Source organism: Oncorhynchus kisutch, linkage group LG5, assembly GCF_002021735.2.
Source record: "Oncorhynchus kisutch isolate 150728-3 linkage group LG5, Okis_V2, whole genome shotgun sequence".
Classification (NCBI taxonomy): Eukaryota; Metazoa; Chordata; class Actinopteri; order Salmoniformes; family Salmonidae; genus Oncorhynchus; species Oncorhynchus kisutch.
The window spans coordinates 59,877,218-59,903,278 of NC_034178.2; the positions used below are offsets into that span (position 1 = coordinate 59,877,218).

The window sequence follows — 26,061 nt, forward strand, 5'->3', positions numbered from 1 at the left end:
CCTGCATCAAAGTCCCCAGCCACTAGGAGAGCCGCCTCTGGAAGAGCGTTTCCTGTTTGCTTATGGCCGTGTACAGCTCATTGAGTGCGGTCTTAGTACCAGCATCGGTCTGCGATGGTATATAGACAGATACAAAAAATATAGATGTAAACTCTTTTGGTAAATAGTGTGGTCTACAGCTTATCATGAAATACTCTACCTCAAGTGAGCATAATCTCGATACTTCCTTAGATTTCATGCACCAGCTATTGTTTACAAATATGCATAGGCTGCCACCCCTTGTCTTACCAGACGCCACTGTTCTGTCCTGGTCAAATAAATTAAAGCTGTATGTTAATCATGTCGTTATTCAGCCATGACTCTGTGGAACATAAGATATTACAGTTTTTAATGTCCCGTTGGTAGGATATACGTGCTCGTAGTTCGTCTATTTTATTATTGATTGATTGTAAGTTGACTAGTAAGACCGATGGTAAAGGTAGATTACCCTCTCTGCGATGGATCAAGGCACCCGGACCGTCGTCCACGATACCTCCGTCTTTTCCTCCTGCGAATGACGGGGATGAGGGCGTTATCGGGTGTCTGGCGTAAATCCTTCCCGTCCGACTCTTTGAAGAAGAAGATTTCCTCCAGTACGGGGTGAGTAATCGTTGCATATCAATAGGTGGCAGAAACATTATGAACAAAATAAGTTACAAATAGCGTCCATCTCCTTCGGCGCCATTATTATCTAGGTGGGCGAGGGAGGTGTGGATTTCGTCATCTATGGCTCTGTTGGGGCGGCATGCAAATTGGAGCTGGTCTTGCGTGTCTGCGTTGATGGAGTTGATTTGTGCCTTAACCAGTCTCTCAAAGTACTTCATGATTTCAGATGTGAGTGCTACAGGCCGGTAGTCATTGTGGCATGAAGCCTTAGAAATCTTGGGAACAGGATTGATGATGGTCATCTTAAAATGTGGAGATTACAGACTGGGACAAGGAGAGGCTGAAAATTACCATGAATATGCCTGCCTGCTATTCAAATCAAATGTTATTGGTCACATACACGTGTTTAGCAGATATTATTGCGGTTGTAGCGAAAATGCTTGTTTCTAGCTCTGACAGCGCAGTAATATCTAGCAAGTAATATCTAACCATTTCACAACATATACCCAATACACACAAATCTGAGTAAAGGAATGATGAATTAAGAATATATAAATATATGGATAAGCAATGTCAGAGCGGCATAGACTAAGATACAGTAGAATAGACTACAGTTTTTAAACTCAGCAAAAAAAGAAACGTCCCTTTATCAGGACCTTGTCTTTCAAAGATAGTGTCCCTGCTCATCTACGTGAATGTGCCTTAGGCATGCTGCAAGAAGGCATGAGGACTGCAGATGTGGCCAGGGCAATAAATTGCAATGTCCGTAATGTGAAACCCCTAAGACAGCGCCACAGGGAGACAGGACGGTCAGCTGATCATCCTCGCAGTGGCAGACCACGTGTAACAACACCTGCACAGGATCGGTACGTCCGAAAATCACACCTGCGAGACAGGTACAGGATGGCAACAACAACTGTTCGAGTAACACCAGGAATGCACAATCCCTCCATCAGTGCTCAGACTGTCCGCAATAGGCTGAGCGAGGCTGGACTGAGGGCTTGTAGGCCTGTTGTAAGGCAGGTCCTCACCAGACATCACCGGCAACAGCGTCACCTATGGGCACAAACCCCCCGTCGCTGGACCAGACAGGACTGGCAAAAGTGCTCAAAACTGATGAGTCGCAGTTTTGTCTCACCAGAGTTGATGGTCGGATTCACGTTTATAGTCGAAGGAATGAGGTTTACACCGAGGCCTGTACTCTGGAGCAGGATTGATTTGGAGGTGCAGGGTCTGTCATGGTCTGGGGCGATATGTCACATCATCATCGGACTGTGCTTGTTATCATTACAGGCAATCTCAATGCTGTGTGTTACAGGGAAGATATCCTCCTCCCTCATATGGTACCCTTCCTGCAGGCACATCCTGTCAGTGATGGAAGCCAGTAGCTATGGAGCGAACCGTCACACCGATGCCCACTCACTGACATAATCTTGCTCGCTTCTAAACCAGCATTGGCCAGTTTCTGGACTGTCATTGTCCTGATGCTGTGTTTTGTGTATGTAGTTCTTCCTGCTGCCCTGCAGATCTTAGGTAGAAGTTCTGCCAGATAGTTCATGCCCATTTGCTCTGACATGTACCAGATCGGGCGTTCTCCGGGCATTTCGATAGATATTTCTCCAGTGATGCCACCGGGCATAGTGGCTTCCCTGGCTGCTTGAACATGAATCCACTCTTGTACCCCCTGCCCCTCTCCCTTAGGTCCAGATGATTCTTTGTGGCCTGTTATAATATTGTTTTCCAGTAGCCTAATTACGAGTTCAAATTATGAACAACAAACCTTAGAACGCTCTCATCTGTTTTTACGAGGAATGAGTTAGAGTTTAGTTGTCTGTTCCCCTCTTTTCCTCTTCGACCCAGATGTTACCGGAGGTCAAACCACACCTTCTCGACCAGACCCCATGGTGTACCGGGATTCAGAGCCTGGGAGTTTTGGAGCGGGGCCATGTCCTTCTCGGTGATTGGAGGGTGGCTGTTTGATATATTTTCCTTGCCTTCTTAGCTGTTTGATGTTGCCCAGAAATACATGATTCGAAGTGGTAAATTCAGTGTCCTTCATAAACTTTTCCTTAGTGACAGTTTTGAAGTCATCAACGTTTTTCTTCTCTGCTAGCCAGCCCTCGAAGCAACGGACAGCACAGTTTGTATTCTTATGTGTTTTTTTTCCGTTGTGTCTTTTCTCTAGGTCATTCAATGCAGTTTCCCCCAAATCTGCATGCCTGGGTATTACTGCCATCTCTTTTTATTCATCCATAGTCATGCCGCCAAAAAGATCAGAAGAATTCTTCCATTCATCCATTTTAGTTTTCGCAACAAAGTATCGATTTAGCCAGTCAACTGAAAAAAAAGTTGTCTATGTTGCTCAATTTCCTGTCTGACTCGTTTATTTGGGATGATGGAGATCGCAATACAATATTGAAAAGGTCGGAGAGACAGACAGTAGGGTTTATACAAATCTCTGCTGTTGAAAACCAAATGCTAATCTAAAAGAAATGGTAGATAATGTCTAGATACTTTTTATAGTAGAGATTAAGTTTATACCTTTCCTGGCAGGGTTGATGAGACAGTGGGTTGCGCATTGAGATGGACATAAATGGGCATTTCAACGTCATAGATTTAGCCGGTGGTAACTTGTGAAATAGACACAGGCTGGAATGCGGTTTTACCCAATCAGCATTCAGGATTAGTCCCACCGGTTGTATAAAGGTCAATATACTAATGTCAATGTAGCCTTTCAAGGTCATTGTAGTCTTTTGGACATTTGTTTTGCAGACAGGATGAAGTAAGATTGGAATGAAAGTTCTCATTTCAATGTTTTCATATTGTGGTTGTATCATTTCACTTAAATTGAAAGGCCTATACTGTTTATAGACGCAATATGCACCTTTGTGTGACAAAAAGCTTGAAAGAATGTAAGTGCACTGGTTGAGTTTTATATTACTTTGAACTATACACAGGGTTCATTGGCTGTCGCCATAGCAAAACCCTTTTTGGTTCCAGGTCGAACTCGTTTGGGTTCCATGTAAAACCCTCTGGGTAAAGGGTTCTACATGGAACCCAAAAGGGTTCTACCGAGATCAAAAACGGTTCTACCTGGAACAAAAAAGGGGTGTCATGACGCCAGGCGAAGAACCCTTTTCGTTACTGTAATAGATAGAGCCTTTTTTTCCCCAAGAGTGTACATGTAACACACAACAGTGCACACTTGTATTAGATAAGCTAGTCTCATTGATAGCTATGCATCATGTTTTTGCATTCTAACTGACATTGATATACAGTCACTCATTTGATGTGACCTTATGGTTCTGTGTATTTATGCTTTTCTGCTTTAGCTGGCTCTCTTTGAGATTTCTGGGTAAAATGAAGGTAAATAAATACATAATCATTTTTCATTATTTCATTTCCTTTTGGCAATTGTTGACATTTTATTTATATCTGTGACACAAATATACCAGTTGTGTTATTTACTGTGTCAAAAATACTTTGGATGGGGGGTTGGAGGGACGCGATTTGCGACTGACATGTTTTCCGTTTGCTCCCACGGTATTCTTAAAGTTTATGTGAATTTTGCAGCAGAACCGTAAATATTAGTTAGGTGATCCCTTTCCGTAAAAACCAAGACTACCTTGCTTTCGAATGTCAGCATGTTGACGAAACATAAGTAACATGACTTTGAGAAAACCCAGCCTACAAGACCCACTCTCATCACCGCCCTCTCCTGAGTCCCGGGGACTCACACTTTACCTGGGGGTGCAGCTTGGCCTGGCGGCGCTGAAATGAACATTCTCAAGGCCGTCAAACTACTACGCTCTGACATAGTTGAAATGAAAATGGAGGTAGTTGCTACGATTAAGGCCCGAATACAGGAGGTCTCTGATACTGTAAAATCAGATCTAACCATCCTGCGGAATGAGACGGTGCCAGCAATCACATCACTCAAAACAACAACGGCGTAGCACACTACAACGATTGCAGCACTGGAGACCTCCGCTACCAATGTCTCCGACTTAACTTCATCCATGGAGGCTGACGTGAAACGCCTAGCTGCGGATTTGAAAAAGGTGAAGGAGAGCTGTGTGAGTTTAGAGGGATTCTCTCGCCGCAATAACCTGAGACTTGTATCGGTCCCAGAGTCAGCGGAAATGCCTCGCGCCACGGATGAAGTTTCTGGGCTGCTGAAGGATGTTCTTGCCTTAGATGAGAAGCCCCTGATTGATCGTGCCCACCGCTGCGCCCAAAGCCCCGGGATGGTGAGAGTCCCCGTGACATAATTCTTCGAGCGCACTTTTTCCATGAGAAGATCGAGATTCTCCGAGGAGCCCGTAATACCACTCTGAGCTTTCAAGGACAGAGCTTCTTCATCTACCAGGACTACTCCCCCACTGTTTCCAGGCAGCTCACAGCTTTCGACAGGCCAAACGACTCCTACGGGACCATCCAGGTGTGAAGTATGGACTGAGATTCCAGGCCTGTTTATGGCTGTTCCAGGCCTGTTTATGTGTCACAGAATTTGACGGCCCATGGCGGGTATAGTAAGTATAGTTTGACCAAATATGGACAATAGAGGACACCAAATATATGAACTCAGCAAAAAAAGAAACGTCCTCTCACTGTCAACTGCGTTTATTTTCAGCAAACTTAACATGTGTAAAAATTTGTATGAACATAACAAGATTCAACAGCTCAAATAAGCAAAGAGAAATTACAGTCCATCATAACTTTAAAACATGAATACAGTCAATCAAGACAATGTCAAGAACTTTTAAAGTTTCATCAAGTGCAGTTGCAAAAACCATCAAGCACTATGATGAAACTTGATCTCATGAGGACCGGCAACAGGAAAGGAAGACCCACAGTTACCTCTGCTGCAGAGGATAAGTTCAGTAGAGTTACCAGTCTCAGAAATTGCAGCCCAAATAAACGCTTCACAGAATTCAGGTAACAGACACATCTCAACATAAACTGTTCAGAGGTCCAAATTTGAGATTTTTGGTTCCAACCGCCGTGTGTTTGTGAGACGCAGAGCAGATGAACGGATGATCTCCGTATGTGTGGTTCCCACCGTGAAGCATGGAGGAGGAGGTGTGATGGTGTGAGGGTGCTTTGCTGTGTAAGGGCTATTTGACCAAGAAGGAGAGTGATGGAGTGCTGCATCAGATGACCTGGCCTCCACAATCACCCGACCTCAACCCAATTGACATGGTTTGGGATGAGTTGGACCGCAGAGTGAAGGAAAGGCAGCCAACAAGTTTTCAGCATATGTGGGAACTCCTTCAAGAGTATTGGAAAAGCATTCCAGGTGAAGCTGGTTGAGAGAATGCCAAGAGTGTGCAAAGCTTTCATCAAGGCAAATTATTCCATATGTGTTATTTAATAGTTTTGATGCCTTCGCTATTAATCTACAATGTAGAAAATAATACAAAATCAAGAAAAACCGCTAAATGAGTAGGTGTGTCCAAACTTTTGACTGGTATTGTACGTGTTCTGTGCCATAATCACTGCCGGATGGGGCCGTGCTTAACATGACATGTTTTAGGCTAAATGGAAACACTAAAGTGTGAAATATGCATTTGTCCTACAAACATTTTATTGTCTCTGAACAGTTGTTGTGTTTTGTATCTTCTCTCTTTATCTGTCTCTATCTAATAAGTGTTGCATTCACTGAATTGTTGTCAAAATAGGCTATTATTTCGACATTTTGTGTCAGGCCTTGTCTGTACTAAATCTTATTGAGAGAGGTTACCTACATTTTGAACTAGTCTCTGAATAGTTTTTTGCATTTTTACATTGACAACAATTCTTACTTCTTTAACAATCACATAACCTACTTTGTGTGGGTTTTGAAATACTTTCTGAATATTGTCCTCTGGTCACATTTTGGAGAATTGTTTTATTTATATTTAAATAATATTTCTAAGTATAATATATTATACTTCATATATTTTTTGTCATTTAGTCAAATTTACTCCAATTTAAATACTTTAGGGTTTTTTGTTGAGTTGAGTGTTAATTGTTTTTTGATAGTGTGTCTACACAATGGAAGACACAATTAGTGTTAGTCCTATTGACATTTTTTAATTTTATTTTACCTTTATTTAACTAGGCAAGTCAGTTAATTCTCATTTGTGCTTTGTTTTGAGCTATGTCTGTTTGTTTGAAATGTGTGAGAAATGTAGCTTTATCTTCTCAGTAATCTACAGCATCATTCTATTGGGATCTAAAGGGTTAATAGAGTGTTGGGCCACCATGAGCTGCCAGAACAGCTTCAAATGCTTCTTGGCATACAGTGTATCCTACAAGTGTCTGGAACTCAATTGGAAGAACGCAACACAATTCTTCTATGATAAATTTAATTATTTGGTGTTTTGTTGAAACAATACTAAATACTATAGACTAAAGTCTGGAAAAACATGACTGTGAAAACTAGTATTTACAGTTAGCTATAGTATAATTACCATAGTAAAAGAAAACAGTAGTATACTGTAGTAATTATTGTAGTGTTTTTGGACTGTAGTATACTGTAGTATTTACTGTAGTGTTTTTGAGGCCTGTAGTATACTGTAATAATTACTGTAGTATTTTTTCAGAAATTACTGTAGTATTTACTTTAGTGTTATTGTTTTATTATATTTTACATAGATGTGGAGGCTTTATCCTTGAGGAAACATACCAGAGAAATACTAAAAGCATGTTTGTCTATATTGGTTACACTGTGCATTTGGAAAAAATTCAGACCCCTTGACTTTTTCCACATTTTATTATATTACAGCATTATCCTAAAATTGATTAAATTGTTCCCCCCCCTTATCAATCTACACACAATACCCAATAATGACAAGGCAAAAACAGATTTACATAAGTATTCAGACCCTTTACTCAGTACTTTGTTGAAGCACCTTTGGCAGTGATTATAGCCTTGAGTCTTCTTGGGTTTGACGCTACAAGCTTGGCACACCTGTATTTGAGGACTTTTCTCCCATTTCTTCTCTGCAGACCCACTCAAGCCCTGTCAGCTTGGATGGGGAGCATCGCTGCACAGCTATTTTCAGGTCTGTCCGGAGATGTTCAATCGAATTAAAGTCCGGGCTCTGGCTGGGCCAATCAAGGACATTAAGAGACTGAAGCCCTTCCTGCATTGTCTTGGCTGTTTTCTTAGGGTCGTTGTCCTGTTGGAAGGTGAACTTTTGCCCAGGTCTGAGGTCCTGAGCGCTCTGGAGCAGGTTTTCATCAATGATTTCTCTGTATTTTTCTCCGTTCGTCTTTCGCTCAAAGCTGACTAGTCTCCCAGTCCCTGATGCTGAAAAACATCCTCACAGCATGATGCTGCCACGACAATGCTTCACCGTAGGGATGGTGCAAGGTTTCAGGCCAAAGAGTGCAATCTTGGTTTCATCAGACCATAGAATCTTGTTTTTCATAGTCTGAGAGTCCTTTAGGTGCCTTTTGGCAAACTCCAAGCGGGCTGGAATGGTTTCCATCTGGCCACTCTACCATAAAGGCCTGATTGGTGGTGCTTCCCTTCTGGAAGGTTCTCCCATTTTCACAGAGGAATTCTGGAGCTCTGTCAGAGTGATGGAGTTGACCAGCAACTAATGTGGGCAGACTGGATCTCCGACGTCACATAAAATTAAGTTTTTATTAAAAACTATCTGATTTCAGCTCTCAAAGAATACCCTGCAATTACACACAACATTGTTCTGTAATTTTACCTCCTACTTTTTCTTGACTGAAAATCTCTCTCACCAATGTAGCAAGACCATAAATGTAATGGTAAGGCAGGTTTGGAAAGGAGAGCTCAGCTCTTTGCTGTGCTATAGCCAAGATGTACCATAGGGGGGAGCAGCTGGTCAATCCAACTCTGTAATCTCAGGGCCTCTTTCACTACCATGAAAAATACTTCAAGAAGAGCAAGCACATGCATGTTGTCTTCACAAAAAGTCCTATTCTAGTTTTTAAATTACAATGTAAATCTGTTATGTTGGCTAAAAAACATCAGATCCTTCTCAGGTATCAGGGCTACAAATAGCGTACTATTACCGGTAGTTACCGTAGCTACAATACTGTAGGACTGTTAATCTCTGAAGGAGGTAATACAACTAGTGAATCTGGTTAAATATAGAGGAGGCCTGATACCTCTATCTATATGGATCTCATTTTGAGTGTCTAGACTCTAGAGAGAGAGAGCGACGTCTGCAGAAAATGTGTCTGTGCGTGCATGTGTGTGAGCTTGCATTTGTGTCGGGTCAAACAGGTGCAGGTGGTAAAAATGAGGACACTTGGCATACTACGGTTTATTGTAGAATGAATGAAAGTTCATATACAGCAGTTACATCTGGTGTATATTTGATCAATCTAGAAGAAAAAGAAACGCACACCTATTTAGGCGAGGTGCTGGCTAGCAGAGTAGAAAAGTAGAAAATTAAAGAGAGCCACACACTCTAGGAGCTCAAAGATTTAATTACCAATGTTTCGACAGCCAAGCTGACAGCCAAGATCAATGTCTATTGGATCATTGTTATCAAGTTAACACACTGAATTCAACATTTCATTCAGAATTGTTTTGCAAACAACAATACAAATCATACAAATGGAAAAAAAACATGAACATTCCTAGGTCTCCTGTACTGTGTGTACCTGAACAGACATGACCATTCCTAGGTCTCCTGTACTGTGTGTACCTGAACAGACATGAACATTCCTAGGTCTCCTGTACTGTGTGTACCTGAACAGACATGAACATTCCTAGGTCTCCTGTACTGTGTGTACCTGAACAGACATGAACATTCTAAGGTCTCCTGTACTGTGTGTACCTGAACAGACATGAACATTCCTAGGTCTCCTGTACTGTGTGTACCTGAACAGACATGAACAATCCTAGGTCTCCTGTACTGTGTGTACCTGAACAGACATGAACATTCCTAGGTCTCCTGTACTGTGTGTACCTGAACAGACATGAACATTCTTAGGTCTCCTGTACTGTGTGTACCTGAACAGACATGAACATTCCTAGGTCTCCTGTACTGTGTGTACCTGAACAGACATGAACATTCCTAGGTCTCCTGTACTGTGTGTACCTGAACAGACATGAACATTCCTAGGTCTCCTGTACTGTGTGTACCTGAACAGACATGAACATTCCTAGGTCTCTTGTACTGTGTGTACCTGAACAGACATGAACATTCCTAGGTCTCCTGTACTGTGTGTACCTGAACAGACATGAACATTCCTAGGTCTCCTGTACTGTGTGTACCTGAACAGACATGAACATTCCTAGGTCTCCTGTACTGTGTGTACCTGAACAGACATGAACATTCCTAGGTCTCCTGTACTGTGTGTACCTGAACAGACATGAACATTCTAAGGTCTCCTGTACTGTGTGTACCTGAACAGACATGAACATTCCTAGGTCTCCTGTACTGTGTGTACCTGAACAGACATGAACATTCCTAGGTCTCCTGTACTGTGTGTACCTGAACAGACATGAACATTCCTAGGTCTCCTGTACTGTGTGTACCTGAACAGACATGAACATTCCTAGGTCTCCTGTACTGTGTGTACCTGAACAGACATGAACATTCCTAGGTCTCCTGTACTGTGTGTACCTGAACAGACATGAACATTCTAAGGTCTCCTGTACTGTGTGTACCTGAACAGACATGAACATTCCTAGGTCTCCTGTACTGTGTGTACCTGAACAGACATGAACATTCCTAGGTCTCCTGTACTGTGTGTACCTGAACAGACATGAACATTCTTAGGTCTCCTGTACTGTGTGTACCTGAACAGACATGAACATTCCTAGGTCTCCTGTACTGTGTGTACCTGAACAGACATGAACATTCCTAGGTCTCCTGTACTGTGTGTACCTGAACAGACATGAACATTCTTAGGTCTCCTGTACTGTGTGTACCTGAACAGACATGAACATTCCTAGGTCTCCTGTACTGTGTGTACCTGAACAGACATGGACATTCCTAGGTCTCCTGTACTGTGTGTACCTGAACAGACATGAACATTCTTAGGTTTCCTATACTGTGTGTACGTGAACAGACATGAACATTCTCAGGTCTCTTGGACTGTGTGTACCTGAACAGACATTAACATTCTTAGGTTTCCTATACTGTGTGTACCTGAACAGATATGAACATTCTTAGGTCTCCTGTACTGTGTGTACCTGAACAGACATGAGATTAAATATTTATCAAATCAAATCAAAGCAAATTTTATTGGTCACATACACATGGTTAGCAGATGTTATTGCAAGTGTAGTGAAATGCTTGTGCTTCTAGTTCAGACAGTGCAGCAATATCTAATGAGTAATATCTAACAATTGCACAACAAATACCTAATACACACAAATCTAAGTAAAGGAATGGAATAAGAATATAGAACTATATGGATGAGCAATGTCAGAGCGACATAGGCTAAGATGCAATAGATAGCATAGAATACAGTGTATATATACATATGAGATTAGAATTTCAGCTTTTCAGCATTTCAGCTTTGCACCTCGAGAGCCCTGCAAAGGCTTGACTGTTCTGAGGCGTGTAGAGAGATCTTCTGAGATCTCCTGTTTTCAAAGAATCATGTGGTTTGGTTCCCTCTCTCTCAAACCCTCGACCCCCGTAGAGCTGTGCTGTGCCCACATCCTCCCCCTGTACGACCCCCACCTAGATCATGTTTCTCCCCATATACCCCTCAGCCCACACAGACTCCAAAGAACCAAGCACTATTGCCATGCAGTTCTGGGCAGTAACAAGTTGCTTTTTCAGAATGCCTTGGCTTAGCTGCAGCAAGGAACATTGTTAATGTAAGAAACTATCTCGCAAGGTGACGCCAATAGCAATTATATAACAACAACCTATGTAATGAAATGCATTTCTAAAATATGCCCCAACGTTGCAGTTACATACACTTTTACGCACTTATTTTTTACTGCACTGTAGAACACTTTTAAATGACCCCAAATGTATATCTTCACCATCCTGCTATGTTCAGTGCCTTAAGAAAGTATTCATACCCCTTGACTTATTCCACAGTGTGTTGTGTTACAGCCTGAATGCCAAATGGATTTTAAAAAAAGCATAATTTGCCCATCTACACACAATACCCGATGATGACAAAGTGAAAACATGTTTTTAGACATTTTTATCAAATTTATTGAAAATGAAACATAATTTACATAAGTATTCACACCCATAAGTCAATACATGTTTGAATCACCTTTGGAAGTGATTACAGCTGTGAGTCTTTCTGGGCAAATCGGTAAGAGCTTTGCATACCTGGATTGTACAATATTTGAACATTACAGACATTTTCAAGTCTTTCCATAGATTTTCAAGCTGATTTTAGTCAAAACTGTAACTGGTCCTCTCATGAACATTCGATGTCGTCTTGGTAATTGTATATTTGGCCTTGTGTTTTAGGTTATTTCTGAAAGGTGAATTTTGTATTCCAGTGTCTGTTGGAAAGCAGACTGAACCAGCATTTCCTCTAGTATTTTGCCCGTGCATAGCTCTATTCCATTTATTTTAATTTTTTTTAAACTCCGTAGTCCTTGCTGGTAACAAGCATACCCATAACATGATGCAGCAGGTACTCAGTCATGTGTTGTGTTGATTTGCCCCAAACATAACGCTTTGTATTCAGAACATAAAGTGAATTTCTTTCCCACAATTTTTGCTGTTTTACTTTAGTGTCTTATTGTAATGTTGTTGAATATTTTTTATTCTGTACAGACTTCCTTCTTTTCATTCTGTCATTTAGGGTAGTATTGTGGAGTAACGCCAATGTTGTTGATCCATCCTCAGTTTTCTCTTATCACAGCCATTAAACTCTGTCACCATTGACCTCACAGTGAAATCCCTGAGTGTTTTCCATCCTGTATCTTTGTAATGACTGGGTGTATTTATACACCATCCAAAGTGTAATTAATAACGTCACCATGTTTATAGGGATATTCAATGTCTGCTTTTATTCCCATCTACCAATCATTTCCCTTCGTTGAGGGGCATTGGAAAACCTCAGAGTGGAGGTAGTCATTCAAAAATCATGTTAAACACTATTATTGTGCACAGCGTGAGTCCATGCAACTTATTATGCGACTTGTTAAGCGCATTTTTACTCCTGAACTTATTTAGGCTTTCCATAACAAAGGGATTGAATACTTATTGACCCAAGACATTTCAGTTCATTCATTTTTTATTAATTTGTAAAAATGTATAAAATCATTCCACTTATGGGGTATTGTGTGTAGGCCAGTGATCATAAAAATCTAAACGTAATCCATTTTCAATTTAGGCTGTAACACAACAAAATGTTGAGGCACTTTACAGTGTATCTGGGTAATGTTCTTACTGAATGGAAATTTGGAAATTAAAATAGAAAATCAAAAAAAATGTGGCAATCGTTCACCTGCTATTGAATTCTATTCCCTAGCTAGTGTGTGAAGTAAATATATTAAAGGTGGCCCATATAACCAAGGCATAAAAGGGGTATTGTGGCAGATCGGGGGGTTTGGTCAAGACGTTTACCCAGATCAGACACGGACAGAGAAGGATTAGCTCAGTTTCAAGGGTGTTTATTTAAATAATAGATCAAAAAGAAAATGATGGGTCTCCCCTATGAGAACCTCTCCGGGATGCCATCTTCTGGAATTCTGGATCTGGCTGTATCCTGTCGTGCACAAAACTCACCTCCCTCTTGTTACCTCTGCAACCGTCAACAATAACACAGTAGTCCTTTCTTCCCCAACTCCTACTGTGTGCTGCCCTTCTGCCAGCTTTATGGGCCTTGCACAGATGGTGAGCAAGCCGCCCTTGATTACTCACCAGCTCGCAATCAGCCCCAATTAGTCCTGGCTGGAGAGCCCGTCGAGACCTGGCAGATGGAGCCATCACCTCATGATGTAAATTCCATCTGTTACCAGGCCTCGACGAGTCTCCCCCTGGTGGCTGACCTGCTGTACGCCACAGTATAAAGACGTGAAAACGTAAATGTGAGCTACTGTATTTGCTATCAAACAGATATATTACTATTGCTCATTCATTTTATATCAAATATAGGCTACATATCACTTTATTGTAGGAACAGTGACCTCAAAGCTGCTTCACTACATCTTACAGTAAAGTTCATGCTCTGTTGAAATTGTTAAGGCTTAGTTGAATTTACTTGACAGAGTCAATTAATGTAGATTTTCTCAGATATATTTATACGGGTATTTATCTGTTTTAGCAATGACAGAAGTACTCATTAAGCATTGTTGTTGGTTGGCTGTGTATTGCTTTAACATGAACTGGAGTTAAGGTAGCTGGATCTGCAGCTGTGCTCCAGTACTCAGTGCTGCTGCAGCTGGTCTAGGTCACACACCTGGGCAGAGCGGTTCGGGTTAGGAGAGGTGATCCACACTTGGCAATTGTGCAAACTAGTTACACCAGAAAAAAATGAGGTCTGATTTTAAATGTGTTGGTATAAAACAATACAATATAGTGCTAAAATAGTGTTGACAAGTACTATTTATACGGACTCTAAATACTTTCGACCTTGACGAAAATTTCTATGCCGGTGGTTCTAGAAGTCCAGAGGTTCGTTGAGACATAAAGTCATTGTTGATATTATGAAATTGTTCACTTTCTGTTGGTCCATGAGTTTTACCTTATTCAGAATGAGGGCTATCGCTGGTGGAGTAAGTCTCAAAAACTAGTGAAATGTTTAAAAAAAGTGTCTGAACACTTCTACAGCATGCCATTTACATCAACAGTAGAGATTTGGTTAAAGAGGAATATAGAAGAATAGTTAGACATACCACATAACACGTTTTAAGTTAGGAGTATAAAGTTACCGTAACATTTATCCATTTTATGTTTTATTTTATGTGTTAATATTGTATGAATCAGTGATCTCTTAAGTGGCAAATACAGACAAAACCTAACAAACAATCAACAAGAGGACATAAATCTAATTTATTATTTTGGGAAATCTTCTGACGTAATGTCTTTATTGCAAGTGTGTGTGTGTGTGTGTGTGTGTGTGTGTGTGTGTGTGTGTGTGTGTGTGTGTGTGTGTGTGTGTGTGTGTGTGTGTGTGTGTGTGTGTGTGTGTGTGTGTGTGTGTGTGTGTGTGTGTGTGTGTGTGTGTGTGTGTGTGTGCGTGCGTGTGCGATAGGCCTGGTGTGTGGCTGTGTGTTGCCCAGGCAAGGGGTGTTGCCCAGACAACACTTGGCCATGTTACTTCAGTTCCTCCCCTGTTCTCTGGCAGATGCATGAAGGGAAAATAAATCACTTTTGCCGACCCTCAGCTAACACTCGAGACATAGACCACAAGTCCACAGCCACTCAAGATGACCCCATTGGGACTGATCTGGACAATGGTGTGTTTGATGACAACAGGTAGGACCGCAATATTCTGTCTACCCACTGTCATCAAGTTCTTCTCTGTTGAGTCCTCAGGAACAGCGTTAGACCCACCTTGACAACTAGTGCAAGTCAGAATGTTAAATGTGTGTGTTATTTATTTGCTTAATGGAGTGTTGAAGAGGCCCCTGTGTTTTCTTTAAGTTTCTTTATATAAAGTTCTTTAAAATATTTAAGTGTTATGTTTTAGTCTGCGATGATTAAATAACAGTAAATAAACAGTATGCTGGAGCCCAAATGCACAGACCCTCAATATTGTCTTCAGGACATGACGGAAATTCAAAGACGACCAAGAGCTATTCTTAAATCCAACGAGAGCTCTGCAGTTAAGATATTTATACATATTTCTGTGACGCATTACATATAAAGAAGCCAAGCGAAACATTTCAGCAGTGTCTCGCACGTTTGCTTCATAATGTCGCCTTTATAGATAAGTCTCTCCACTAACCTTTCATTTGTGTTTCTTCATGGTTCCAAGGCGCTGTCATTTAACATTTCCACTATTGCAAAACGAGTGGTTTGATGATAGTGTTGGTTTGTGTCTGTTTAGGTTTTCTTTACATTGAGCAGGCTCAAACCTTCTGTTTTCTTTCTGTCTTTCTATCTCGCTTGATGTACAGTATTTCATGTATAATTTACCTGATTTAATAAACAGGTGTCCACAATACTGGTGAAAGCACAATAATTCATTTATATTGACGCACAAGCAGACAATGTTTCAATCTTATGTCAGGTAAGAATATTGTAGGACAGCGTACGTGTTACGGACGTCCATCATGTCTTCTTATTATTTTGATCTCTGTCCAGCACGCAAAAATGGCAATAGGACCTCATTCCATCAGTATTGTTTATATACTGTATGTCTCCTTTGATGTGGTAGCAGTTTGTTTAGCAAAACTAAACCTCCATTCACTTCTCCTATCCCAGTGTCCTGCCAGACACTTTCAGAGTCCGACTTCGTCCGCTACCCCAGGATCAACGACACAGAGGTCCTCACCTGTGAGTGTTCCAGCCGCTCCTGCCAGACGGTCTACTGGTTCCGCACTCTCCACAACAACCTCGACTTCCAGTTCCTTCTCAGCCTCAACAATGCTGGCCGGACCAACCACGAATCCAGTGTGGACAAACACCGGTTCCAGGCCAGTAAGCGGGATGGGGGAAGCAAGATGACTTTCACACTGCGCCTCATTAACATAAGTTCAGAGGACGCAGGGCTGTACACCTGTATGCTCCAGAACCAGAAAGAGAATGAGCTGTGGAGGCCAGGAGTTCTTCTCAGACCTGGAGGTGAGAGGAACCCATTCCCCTGCATGGCACTGACGCTTCCCATTCTTCTTATGGCTAAATAGAAGGGTTAGGTAGGTTGCTTTCTAAATGTAATCTTTTGCAGATACTAGTTACCTGTCCAAAATTACAAGTAGTAACGTAACTTTTGGATTAACCAAACTCAGCAACTAATCTGATTACTTTCAGTTAGTTTTAGATTACTTTGCAATATATAACTTTTTCGGCGACCCGACCAAATTCACATAGAAATGTGATTTATAGATCTGTCATTCTCATTGAAAGCAAGTCTAATAGATATAGATCTGATCTATGTGCGCTTGTTTTTGGGTCTTTTGCTTTCAGTTTTATACACCAGCTGAAAATACAATATTTTTGGTTATGGAAAATATATTTCACAGCAGTTTAGATGGTACAATGATACTCTACCCCCCTCAAACTTAACTAGGGACCTCGAAGCTAGTTCTTCTGCTTTAGACCTGGGACACCTGCTGGGTGCAATTATAATCATGTAGAACAGAAAACCAGCAGACTCCAGACATCATAGGGTAGGAGTTGAATACCCCCGCTCTACACTATATTTGCTTGTTTTTTCACATAAACTGAGATTAGGCAAATTAGAAGAAGACAGAAATGACACCCCACCTGTGTTTTGGTATAAATAAATAGAAAGCTGAGGGATTGGCCAGGAGAAATGTAACCATTCTCAGATCAATAGACAGAGCTATGGATGCAAGGACTGACCATCCATATAAAAATGATTGTTTTAACCACGTTTTGGGGCTATACAGTGTTGGTTCACATTTATATTACAGCTTCTCATGGGGTGTGACAGTTGAACTAAACTCGTGAGGCATTTATAAGTTATATTCTTCAAGAAGCAATGGGTATATATAATACATGTATAAGTCCAGTGGATGTAGCAACTACTGATGGTCCCTTTGAGTCTTATTTTGGAATCAGAACGAATTAGATTGAGCAATGAAAGCCCCACTCATGGTCTTCTTAAATGTAAATAGTTTATGACAGTATGGAGCACAATACCACGGAGGAGTTTAGAAGGTGGGAACTCTTCAAACTTGAATTTCATAGACTGGGATCTGCACTATGCAGCTGTAGCAAGAGTGCATTTTTCACTGATGATCCACTGGTCGCAAAAACAATGATTGATAGGCAGCTTAAACTTCTTAAATTCCATCATTATTGGGTTAAAATACACATATACATTTGTGAACAGCCATTCACAACACAACAACCACAACCCGTAAGGTGCAAATAGATCAATGAGAGAGTGTGTGATTCACATACATGTGCTATGTAGATATCAATAATAAGTGATATCCGTATCACCCCGTAGGCTACACTACTGCTGTCGTCCTCACCTCCAAGCATTTATTCAAATTTGATAATCTGATGGGTAATCAATTTGGATGCTGATAGAGTTCGCAAGACAGAGCTTGGAATGTAGCATACAACATTTTCCCGCTATCCATCAAATGCATTTGGTCTTATGGTCAGACTCCCTCAGGTGGAACAAATTGAGCTTTTTTTCAAAGCTGATTTGAATGTCATTGAGAAAACAGAAAGGTGTCAAAGATTGTTTTCATAAACCTCCTTTCTGAATTTAATCCTAGAAGTAATCATCTAGTTTTTCAAAAGTATCTGTAATCTGAACTCTGGTTATGTAACACGTTACACAGTTTCCATAACGGATTTCATGTCATCTGTTACCTCCCAACCCTGCTGATTAGAGATGAGAAGGTTCCTGAATTAATCCAGAATTCCTAAATTTACAACCTAGAACCAGGGACACAACTTTCACTGGCGACGGGGGGGACATGTCCCCCCCACATTCGGAAATTGCATATTTGTCCCCCCCCCAGTTTTATCTTTGGAATGTGATACAAAACGAGGCAACGTGGTGCTTTAGGACCATGCGGACGCCTCCGAGTGGTCGGGTAGACTGTTTGGAGCATTTATTTGTCTGGCAAAATAAAAATATATGAAAAAATTGTGACCCCCCCCACTTCTAAAACCAAAGTTGTGCCCCTGCCTATAACTATACTGAACATAGATATAAATGCAGCATGCAACAATTGCAACGATTTTACTGAGTTACAGTTCAATAAAGGAAATCAGTCAATTGAAAAAAAATGTTTTAGGCCCTAATGTATAGATTTCCCATGACTGGGCAGAGGCACAGCCATAGGTTGGCCAGGGAGGGCATAGGCCCACCCACTTGGGAGCCAGGTCCACCCACTGGGGAAACAGGCCAAGCCAATCAGAGTGTAAGTTTTTCCCCACAAAAGGGCTTTTTTACAGGGCTTTATTACAGAAATAATCCTTAGTTTCATCAGTGGTCCGGGTGACTGGTCTCAGACGATCCCGCAGGTGAAGAAGCCGGATGTGGAGGTCCTGGGCTGGCGTGGTTACACGTGGTCTGCGGTTGTGAGGCCAGTTGGACATACTGTCAAATTCTCTAAAAAGAGGTTGGAGGTGGCTTGTGGTAGTGAAATGAACATTCAATTATCTGGCAACAGCTCTGGTGGACACTCCCCGTCGCAAGTTGTCCGCTGTAACATTTGTTGAAAATCTTACTAAGAAGCTAAGATCCAAGATAGTTTTTTTAATATCAAAATAAATCATGCTTTAGTATTAAAAATAGGAGAAAGATTGTTCAAACAATGCTTCTCTGTGTATTGGATTTTAGTGATACTGTTAACATACATGCAGAAACCTCTAAATGAAAAGCCCTGGGCACAGTCTACCATTCCGCAATACGTTTAGACAGACATTGTAGTCTGTAAAAAGAGAGCTGCATTCTCTTTTATTTATTTACAAAGCAATCTGACAGAAACTCCTTCTATATGCAACATCATTAATTAAGATAAGAGTCATAAATGACCAAACCCGTTCACAGGAATGGATAACACTAGAGATCCCTTCAGTCTCCACAGATTTGGGAAAATCTGCATTTAGTTTTTTTGCCCCTAATTTCTGGAACAAAATGAGTTCACTGCAGCTACATGTACTGGTGCCACTCAGGCAGTTTAAATTATTGATTGAGGACCTTTATGTAGTTAAATGTGATTGCTTTTATTAAATATGTTTATTTTTGTTTGTTGTGTGCTGAATTATATTGTTTTATACACATATATCCGTATGTTGTTTTAATTTTCTGTTTTTATTGTAATGTGTACAGGGCTCTCTTGATAGATTTTTTATCTCAATGTGACTCCCTGTTTAAATGAAGGTTAAATACAATTCCTGCAGTCAGCATGCCAATTGCATGCTCCCTCAAAACTTGAGACATCTGTGGCATTGAGTTGTGTGACAAAACTGCACATTTTAGAGTGGCCTTTATTGTCCCCAGCACAAGGTACACCTGGGTAATGATCATGCTGTTTAATCAGCTTCTTTATATGCCACACTTGTCAGGTGCATGGATTATCTTGGCAAAGAAGAAATGCTCACTAACAACTGTCTGCACAAAATTGGAGAGAAATTATTTTTTGTGCGTATGGAAAATTTCTGGGATCTTTTATTTCAGCTCATGAAAAATGGGACCAACACTTTACATGTTAAGTTTATATTTTTGTTCAGTATAGTTACACAACAGTAACTATAACTCTCTTACACTATACTCCTGTATTATCTTTTGAATGGCCTGAGAACAGACCAATTTCCTGATTTTCCATGGTCTACACTCTTAGAATAAAGGGTTCTTCGGCTGTCCCATAAGCGAACCCTTATCCCTTCATAGCGCTAGGTTGGGATTAATTTAATTTCTAGTGAAGTCAGGACGATAGTGGGGAATTCAGCCTTGTTATAGAAGAGAAAGGCAATAAGTTCATATTATTTTGCGCCGGTTGCAGATCCATTTCCAAGATTCTTCATCTGTCCAAATCTCTCTCCATGATCTTTTGTGCATTTTGTCTCTCTCACAGTGTTTCTTATATCCATCACATTGTGTATTTTTGTGACCCACCAGAAACTCGGCCAACATTACTCCCCGTCACAAAGCCTCAGCCCCAAGGCATCCCAAACAGCATCCCAAACGGCCGCTGCACCAAAAGCAACTATCAGACCCCAAAAGGTAAGATTCACAAGTTTAACAAGTCTGTCCAATAAGTTGTCTATTGTAACAGGTTGAATGTTTTAAGCTAAATCCACACAAAGATTATCCCGTTAATTAGTGGTCTCACTCTCTCTTTTGGAGAACCAGGGCTATGTTTGTAACTCCAATGTTATGTAACTAGTTACGTTGACACGATATACGTCCCAGCAGTTTAAACATTATTTAACAGGTTTTCTGTTGTGTTTCAGGCTGTGGCTCCAAGGTTCTCTGGCCATTGGTTGGAGTGCTGATGGCCCTGGCTGTGGCTTTGATCTCCACACTGTACTACTTCAGCCGTGAGTATCTTCTCTCCTTCCTTACCTGCCGATAAGTCTTGTAGTAATGTAGAAATGTAGTAATGTATTCATGTTTATTACAGTTACTCTGCTGTTGTTCTGAATTTGTTTTTGTATGTGCTACAGGACTACCCAAAAAGTGTCGACATCAGTTTGCCAAGTAAGTTCTTGTGTAAACTTCACAAATCTGTGACATCTTTCACTTCTCCTCTCCCCTTTTCTCACAACACAATAAAATCTATCTTCCTGCTGCTGTATCAATCTCGGGACTTACTCTTTTTCTCAGAAGTAGATCTGAGCCTGTATTCATAAAGTGTCTCAGAATAGGATCCGTTTGGCCTTTTAGGTCACAATGAATACGATTACATGTGATTGATCACTTTCTCTATATTTGACAGTGTCTTTGTCCCTGTATCCATCTCTGTGTATTTGACTTTCTTTGACTGTTTGTATCTGCCTCACAGGAAAGGACCATTGGAGTAATTCAGAGCACCCAGACTGCAGACTCAGAGACAGTGCTGTATTTACTGTATGTGTCCTTACAGGGATCTCCTTCCACTTTATGAATCTGAAGACTGTTTTATTAGCATCTTACTTTTCTATTCTTTGTTCATTACAACGAAGAAACAGCCTGAAGTTCCAACTGTCTAAAAGAGAACATTTAGGATTCTGTTCACAATGTTAATGTCTCTGGCTATGGATTTGTAATTAAGTAGATGTTTGAAATAAAACAACCTTTATACTGAGCAGGTATTACTCTCGTATGTGCTAGTACTGCACCAATGCTATGCATTCTGCTGCGGTAGCCTAATGTTATGATTATTGGATGTGTGCAACATGTATAGATGATAAATAAAAGCTGTAAAAAACAAAAAATAGAATTACTTCATGTCTACGTACTGTCATCTTATCACAGGGACCAGAGAAAAGAGTGTGTGTTTGTGTACAGCATAGTGTATGTGTGTGAATGTGTGTGTCTATAGCAGAGTGTGCGTGTGTGTGTGCGTGTGTGTTATTTCCTTGTTTAGCTGTTGAGTAGAAGACTTTTAATCTTACTGTTTGTGTTTAAACACAAACATAATCAAGCCTGCTCTCCACTATTTCACTTCACATTGCGGAGAGCAGGGACATTCTGTAACACTGTATATAAAAAGTATTTATTGATGTCAACCACAATAATAGTCTACATGATAAACACACATAGATAAAGCTTGTATAAAACAGCATGCACACCTTTATCATTTGAATGGGGTGATAAAAACATCTGTCTTCGTTTCTTCGGGTCTCAAAGAGTGTACAAGACCCTTTCCTGTGTGACAGAGAGAGAGAGGAGAGAGAGCGCGCTGCGCACATTGAGATGCTATCGCTCTCTCTATCTCATTGTTCTTTTAACTTTGAGTCCCTCATCTTGACGCTGAAACAAAACAACCGCAGCGCGACCACAGACCACGCCACAGGCAGAGAGAGAAAGAGAGAAAGGAGAGAGAAAAAGGAGAGAGAGAGAGAGAGAGAGAGAGATAGAAAGGAACATAGAGTGAAAAGGCATGTGTACATTGTCATCAGACATTACAAAACCCTAAACTTTATTTAAACTCCTGACATTGCGTTGAATGTCTGTCACATTGTTTATTTTTATGTGTCCTAATAAAAGAAGGGAAAAGTTGACTACAGTGGTTGATGGCAGAAGTGAGCATCAGAAAAGTGCACATGGAATTGTAGTTCATAGTTACACTTTATTTTACAGTGTTTATACCTAATCACTTTGTAATAATTACACCTTGGTTTCTTTGGGATTCATTGAAAAAATCATCACTATGTATAGTAGTTGATGAACCATGTTTCTTTGGTATTGCTATCATATAATTTCCTATTAAATAAATAGGAAACACTTTAATTTACACTCTTGGGTAACACTTTATTTTACAGTCCTGGTACACGTTCACAACAGTCCTAAGACATTGCATCTATCTGGAATGGTAAGTGGTTATCCTGAAGAGAGATGTGCTGAACATTTCATAGAATCTGAAGATATTCTAAGAATACTAATAAATTTACAAGAAATATGAATGCTTGTTGCCGGAGCATAATACAACTTGACATTGAAAACTAGAACTGAAAAGTAATCCTGTCATTTAATCCATGATTTCTGTTTGAGCATAGTACAAATAATGTATATCACTCATAAATATACACTTGAACAAACAATGTAATATCTATCAATATAATATTAGGATTACATGAAACACAACAGCGCTCCTAAAATGTTTCTCTTTTATTTGCTTTGAAAGATATTTGAAAAGAGAATGAAATAATGATATTGTGATCAGAACAATAGTAGTATATTTAGTTAAACACATATATAATATATAGTTAATCCTGTGTACAAAATGTAATGTAACTATGGTTGAATATATTATTTTTTGTATTTCTGCTATTCTCATCATTTGTAGTATTTGTAATCCCATGACTGTATTTATTTATATTTCTGCTATTCTCATCATTTGTAGTATTTGTAATCTCATGACTGTATTTATTTATATTTCCTTCTGACAATATAATTGTTAACTTGGGCTCATCCATTTCTGTTACTATTGTTACACCAAAAAGCAATCAACAGCAGTGGCAAGAACCTCTTTTATTTACATTTGTCATTCTTTCATTTTCCACAAACTTAAAATCCATACAAATAGCTTTTTGAAAAATAACAATGATTAAAAGCCAATCATATACACTACAGTCCCCTGTATCACACGTTTGGTAAAATACTATACCAAACATTTTTCATCAACAAATGGTTATGTACTATAAGAAACACTGAAATATAGTTCACCTTACACAAGTAATTAATTAAACAATGCTAGATGAATCATTAGGCAAAGTGCTGCATACAGTTTTTCCTAAACAAACACAGACAAGGAATTAGCTAAACTCAACACATAAATGCTAACACAAATCTTCTGAAATAACAGAAACCTTGTCATCCATGAGAATATCTATATCTCTGACAGTTTAAACTGAGTACAAATTATTTTGAAGACTGAATATTTCAAATCTCCCTCTTGAAAGATCTCATGCCATTGCCATCAGCATTTTTTCCAAAAACAAACAAGCCCCTTACCAACTAATGTACTCTTGGTTAATTTACAATAGACTGATAGACTTTAACACTATTGTGTTACACGTTGTCAATTCTATAAATCTGGTTACAGATTATAGAGTGTGTTTACGTACATGTGTGTGTTTTGTGTCTGTCTGTCTGTCTTTGTCTGTGTCTGTCTGTCTGTTGGTGTTTTGTGTCTGTCTGTGTCTGTCTGTCTGTCCATTATCTCACTCTAACGATGACAGACATGGCAAGCTTTGTCACAGCTAGTCAGCCATTGCTACTTACTGTATACTGAGATCATCCAACGGTAGCTTCTCTGTCTCTTCCCTTCCCACAATGCAGAGAGCCCCTATAAGGGCAGGGGAAATTATCCTAATACTGCTGCTGTTCCATCTTAAATGAGAGGAGCCTACTTCTGACTGCATTTGAATGGCGAGTTACTCAAACTCTCTACGTGTCTAATGTGGTCCTAAATATTCAGGGAACTCTCTCTCTCTCATAGGCATCCCCTGGTCATCCCTCTAGACACAAACACACACACACTGTTTGGGGTCGGAGAGCCCTCATTACGAGTAAGACAGGGAAGCCCAGGTAGGGGTAGAGAGAAAGCACCATGGAGGGTTAGGTGAGTCAACACAGATACAAAGGGATGGAAAGTGGCTAACTGTCAGAGCCCCTATATCTCTGTCTGACTGGCTCTTCCTGGACACCCACCTTCTAACTACAGAACACACCAACACAATGCACAATCCCCCTGTGGTTATGAGTTATTGCGTCACTTACAAACCTACAGTTTCAGGCACTGACATTCAACATGACATTCAGATTTTAGTTACTTTAGGCTACTATAAAGTAAGTAAAAGTCATCTTTCCTTTTCCAAAGTAAAGAAAGGGCATGAGGTGACGCAAGACATGATTGCAACATGAACAAGGTGAGAGGAGCACTTAATTGCATTTCTCAAATGGAAACTTAAATGGAACAGTTGTTATGCCTACAGCCGCCCCAGCTAGCACATTTGGTTCCTTGGAAGTTGTGGGAACATATGTTTTTGGTTACACATTGGTTGAGGGATCAAAGCCATAGGTTTCCTGAACAGTAACATGTAACTTTTTTTAAGCATCTGTTCTCGGAACGTTTGTTTTTAGGTTGTAGGGAGATTCTAAGAACGTTTTACTCTGGTTCCTTTAAAGTTTTACTGGGAAGTTTTATTAATGCTCTGAGAACAGAAATTATGTTATTTGGAGGTTTTTCAATCATTCGTTAATACTTTCACTGAATGTTTCAATAAGACTTTTAATAACACTGCTGTCTTATTTTGGGGAAACTTTTTTTTTACTCCAATGCACAGATAGGACACATGGAAATTAATTTCCTTAGGCATTAATCATACAAACAAATGTATTTTTTATTGTGACACAGCATCAATGAGATACAAATCAGTTCATTTTAGCCAGTGTCCAGTTCAAAGGAAACAAGCACTCGTTAAGATCAGGTGTGGCCAATTAGTGGGCCAAGATGGCTGAACACACTTAACAAAATAGAGGATAGAGAGAGTTTTGTTGATGCTGAGATGGGAATAGAGTACCACAGTATGAGTCAAAATACCCATAACACCTAGCGGTCAAACAGAGAAATGGTTCCAATAGTTTTCCACCATTCATTTTTCCCATAGGGGATTTTTAAAACACTTAAAAAAGGGATGTGTTTCGTGTAGGCTGTTTTGATAACTGATGATCTGGACTAGACTGCCTAATCGAGGCAAAGGTAGGAATCTCTGGATTAATCTCTGGACTAATGTTAGCTAAATGTACTAATGAATACATTAGCAAAATTTCTTTATGGCCAATTCTGTGAACTGTCTTGTGCAAGTTTTAAATTGACACAATACCTTTTAGCAAAGGTGTCATCGAAAGATGACATTTAAGTGTTTCTAAAATCCCCTATGGGAAAAATGAATCGTGGAAAAACAGTGGTATAAAGTACTACACAAGTAGTTTTTGAGGTACCTGTGCTTACTCTATTTATATTTTTGACTACTTTTAGTTTTACTTCACTACATTCCTAAAGACTTTTTACTCCATCCATTTTCCCTGACATCCAAAAGTACTCATTACATTTTAATGCTTAGCAGGACAGAAAAATTGTCCAATTCATGCTCTTATCAAGAGCATATCCCTGGTCATCCCTACTGCCTCTGATCTGGC

The 26,061-nt window shown here is 40.1% G+C and overlaps 1 protein-coding gene across 1 annotated transcript; it reads left to right on the forward strand.

Moving 5' to 3' along the window:
* Positions 1 to 14,865: 14,865 nt before the first annotated feature.
* LOC109890280 (uncharacterized) lies at positions 14,866 to 21,629 on the forward strand. The gene is made up of 6 exons (XM_031825554.1): positions 14,866 to 15,032; positions 15,984 to 16,343; positions 20,332 to 20,436; positions 20,667 to 20,753; positions 20,880 to 20,913; positions 21,218 to 21,629. Exons 1-6 carry the CDS (start codon positions 14,984 to 14,986, stop codon positions 21,234 to 21,236), a joined length of 654 nt encoding a protein of 217 aa, XP_031681414.1. The 5' UTR covers positions 14,866 to 14,983; the 3' UTR covers positions 21,237 to 21,629.
* The last annotated feature ends 4,432 nt before the right edge of the window (positions 21,630 to 26,061 follow it).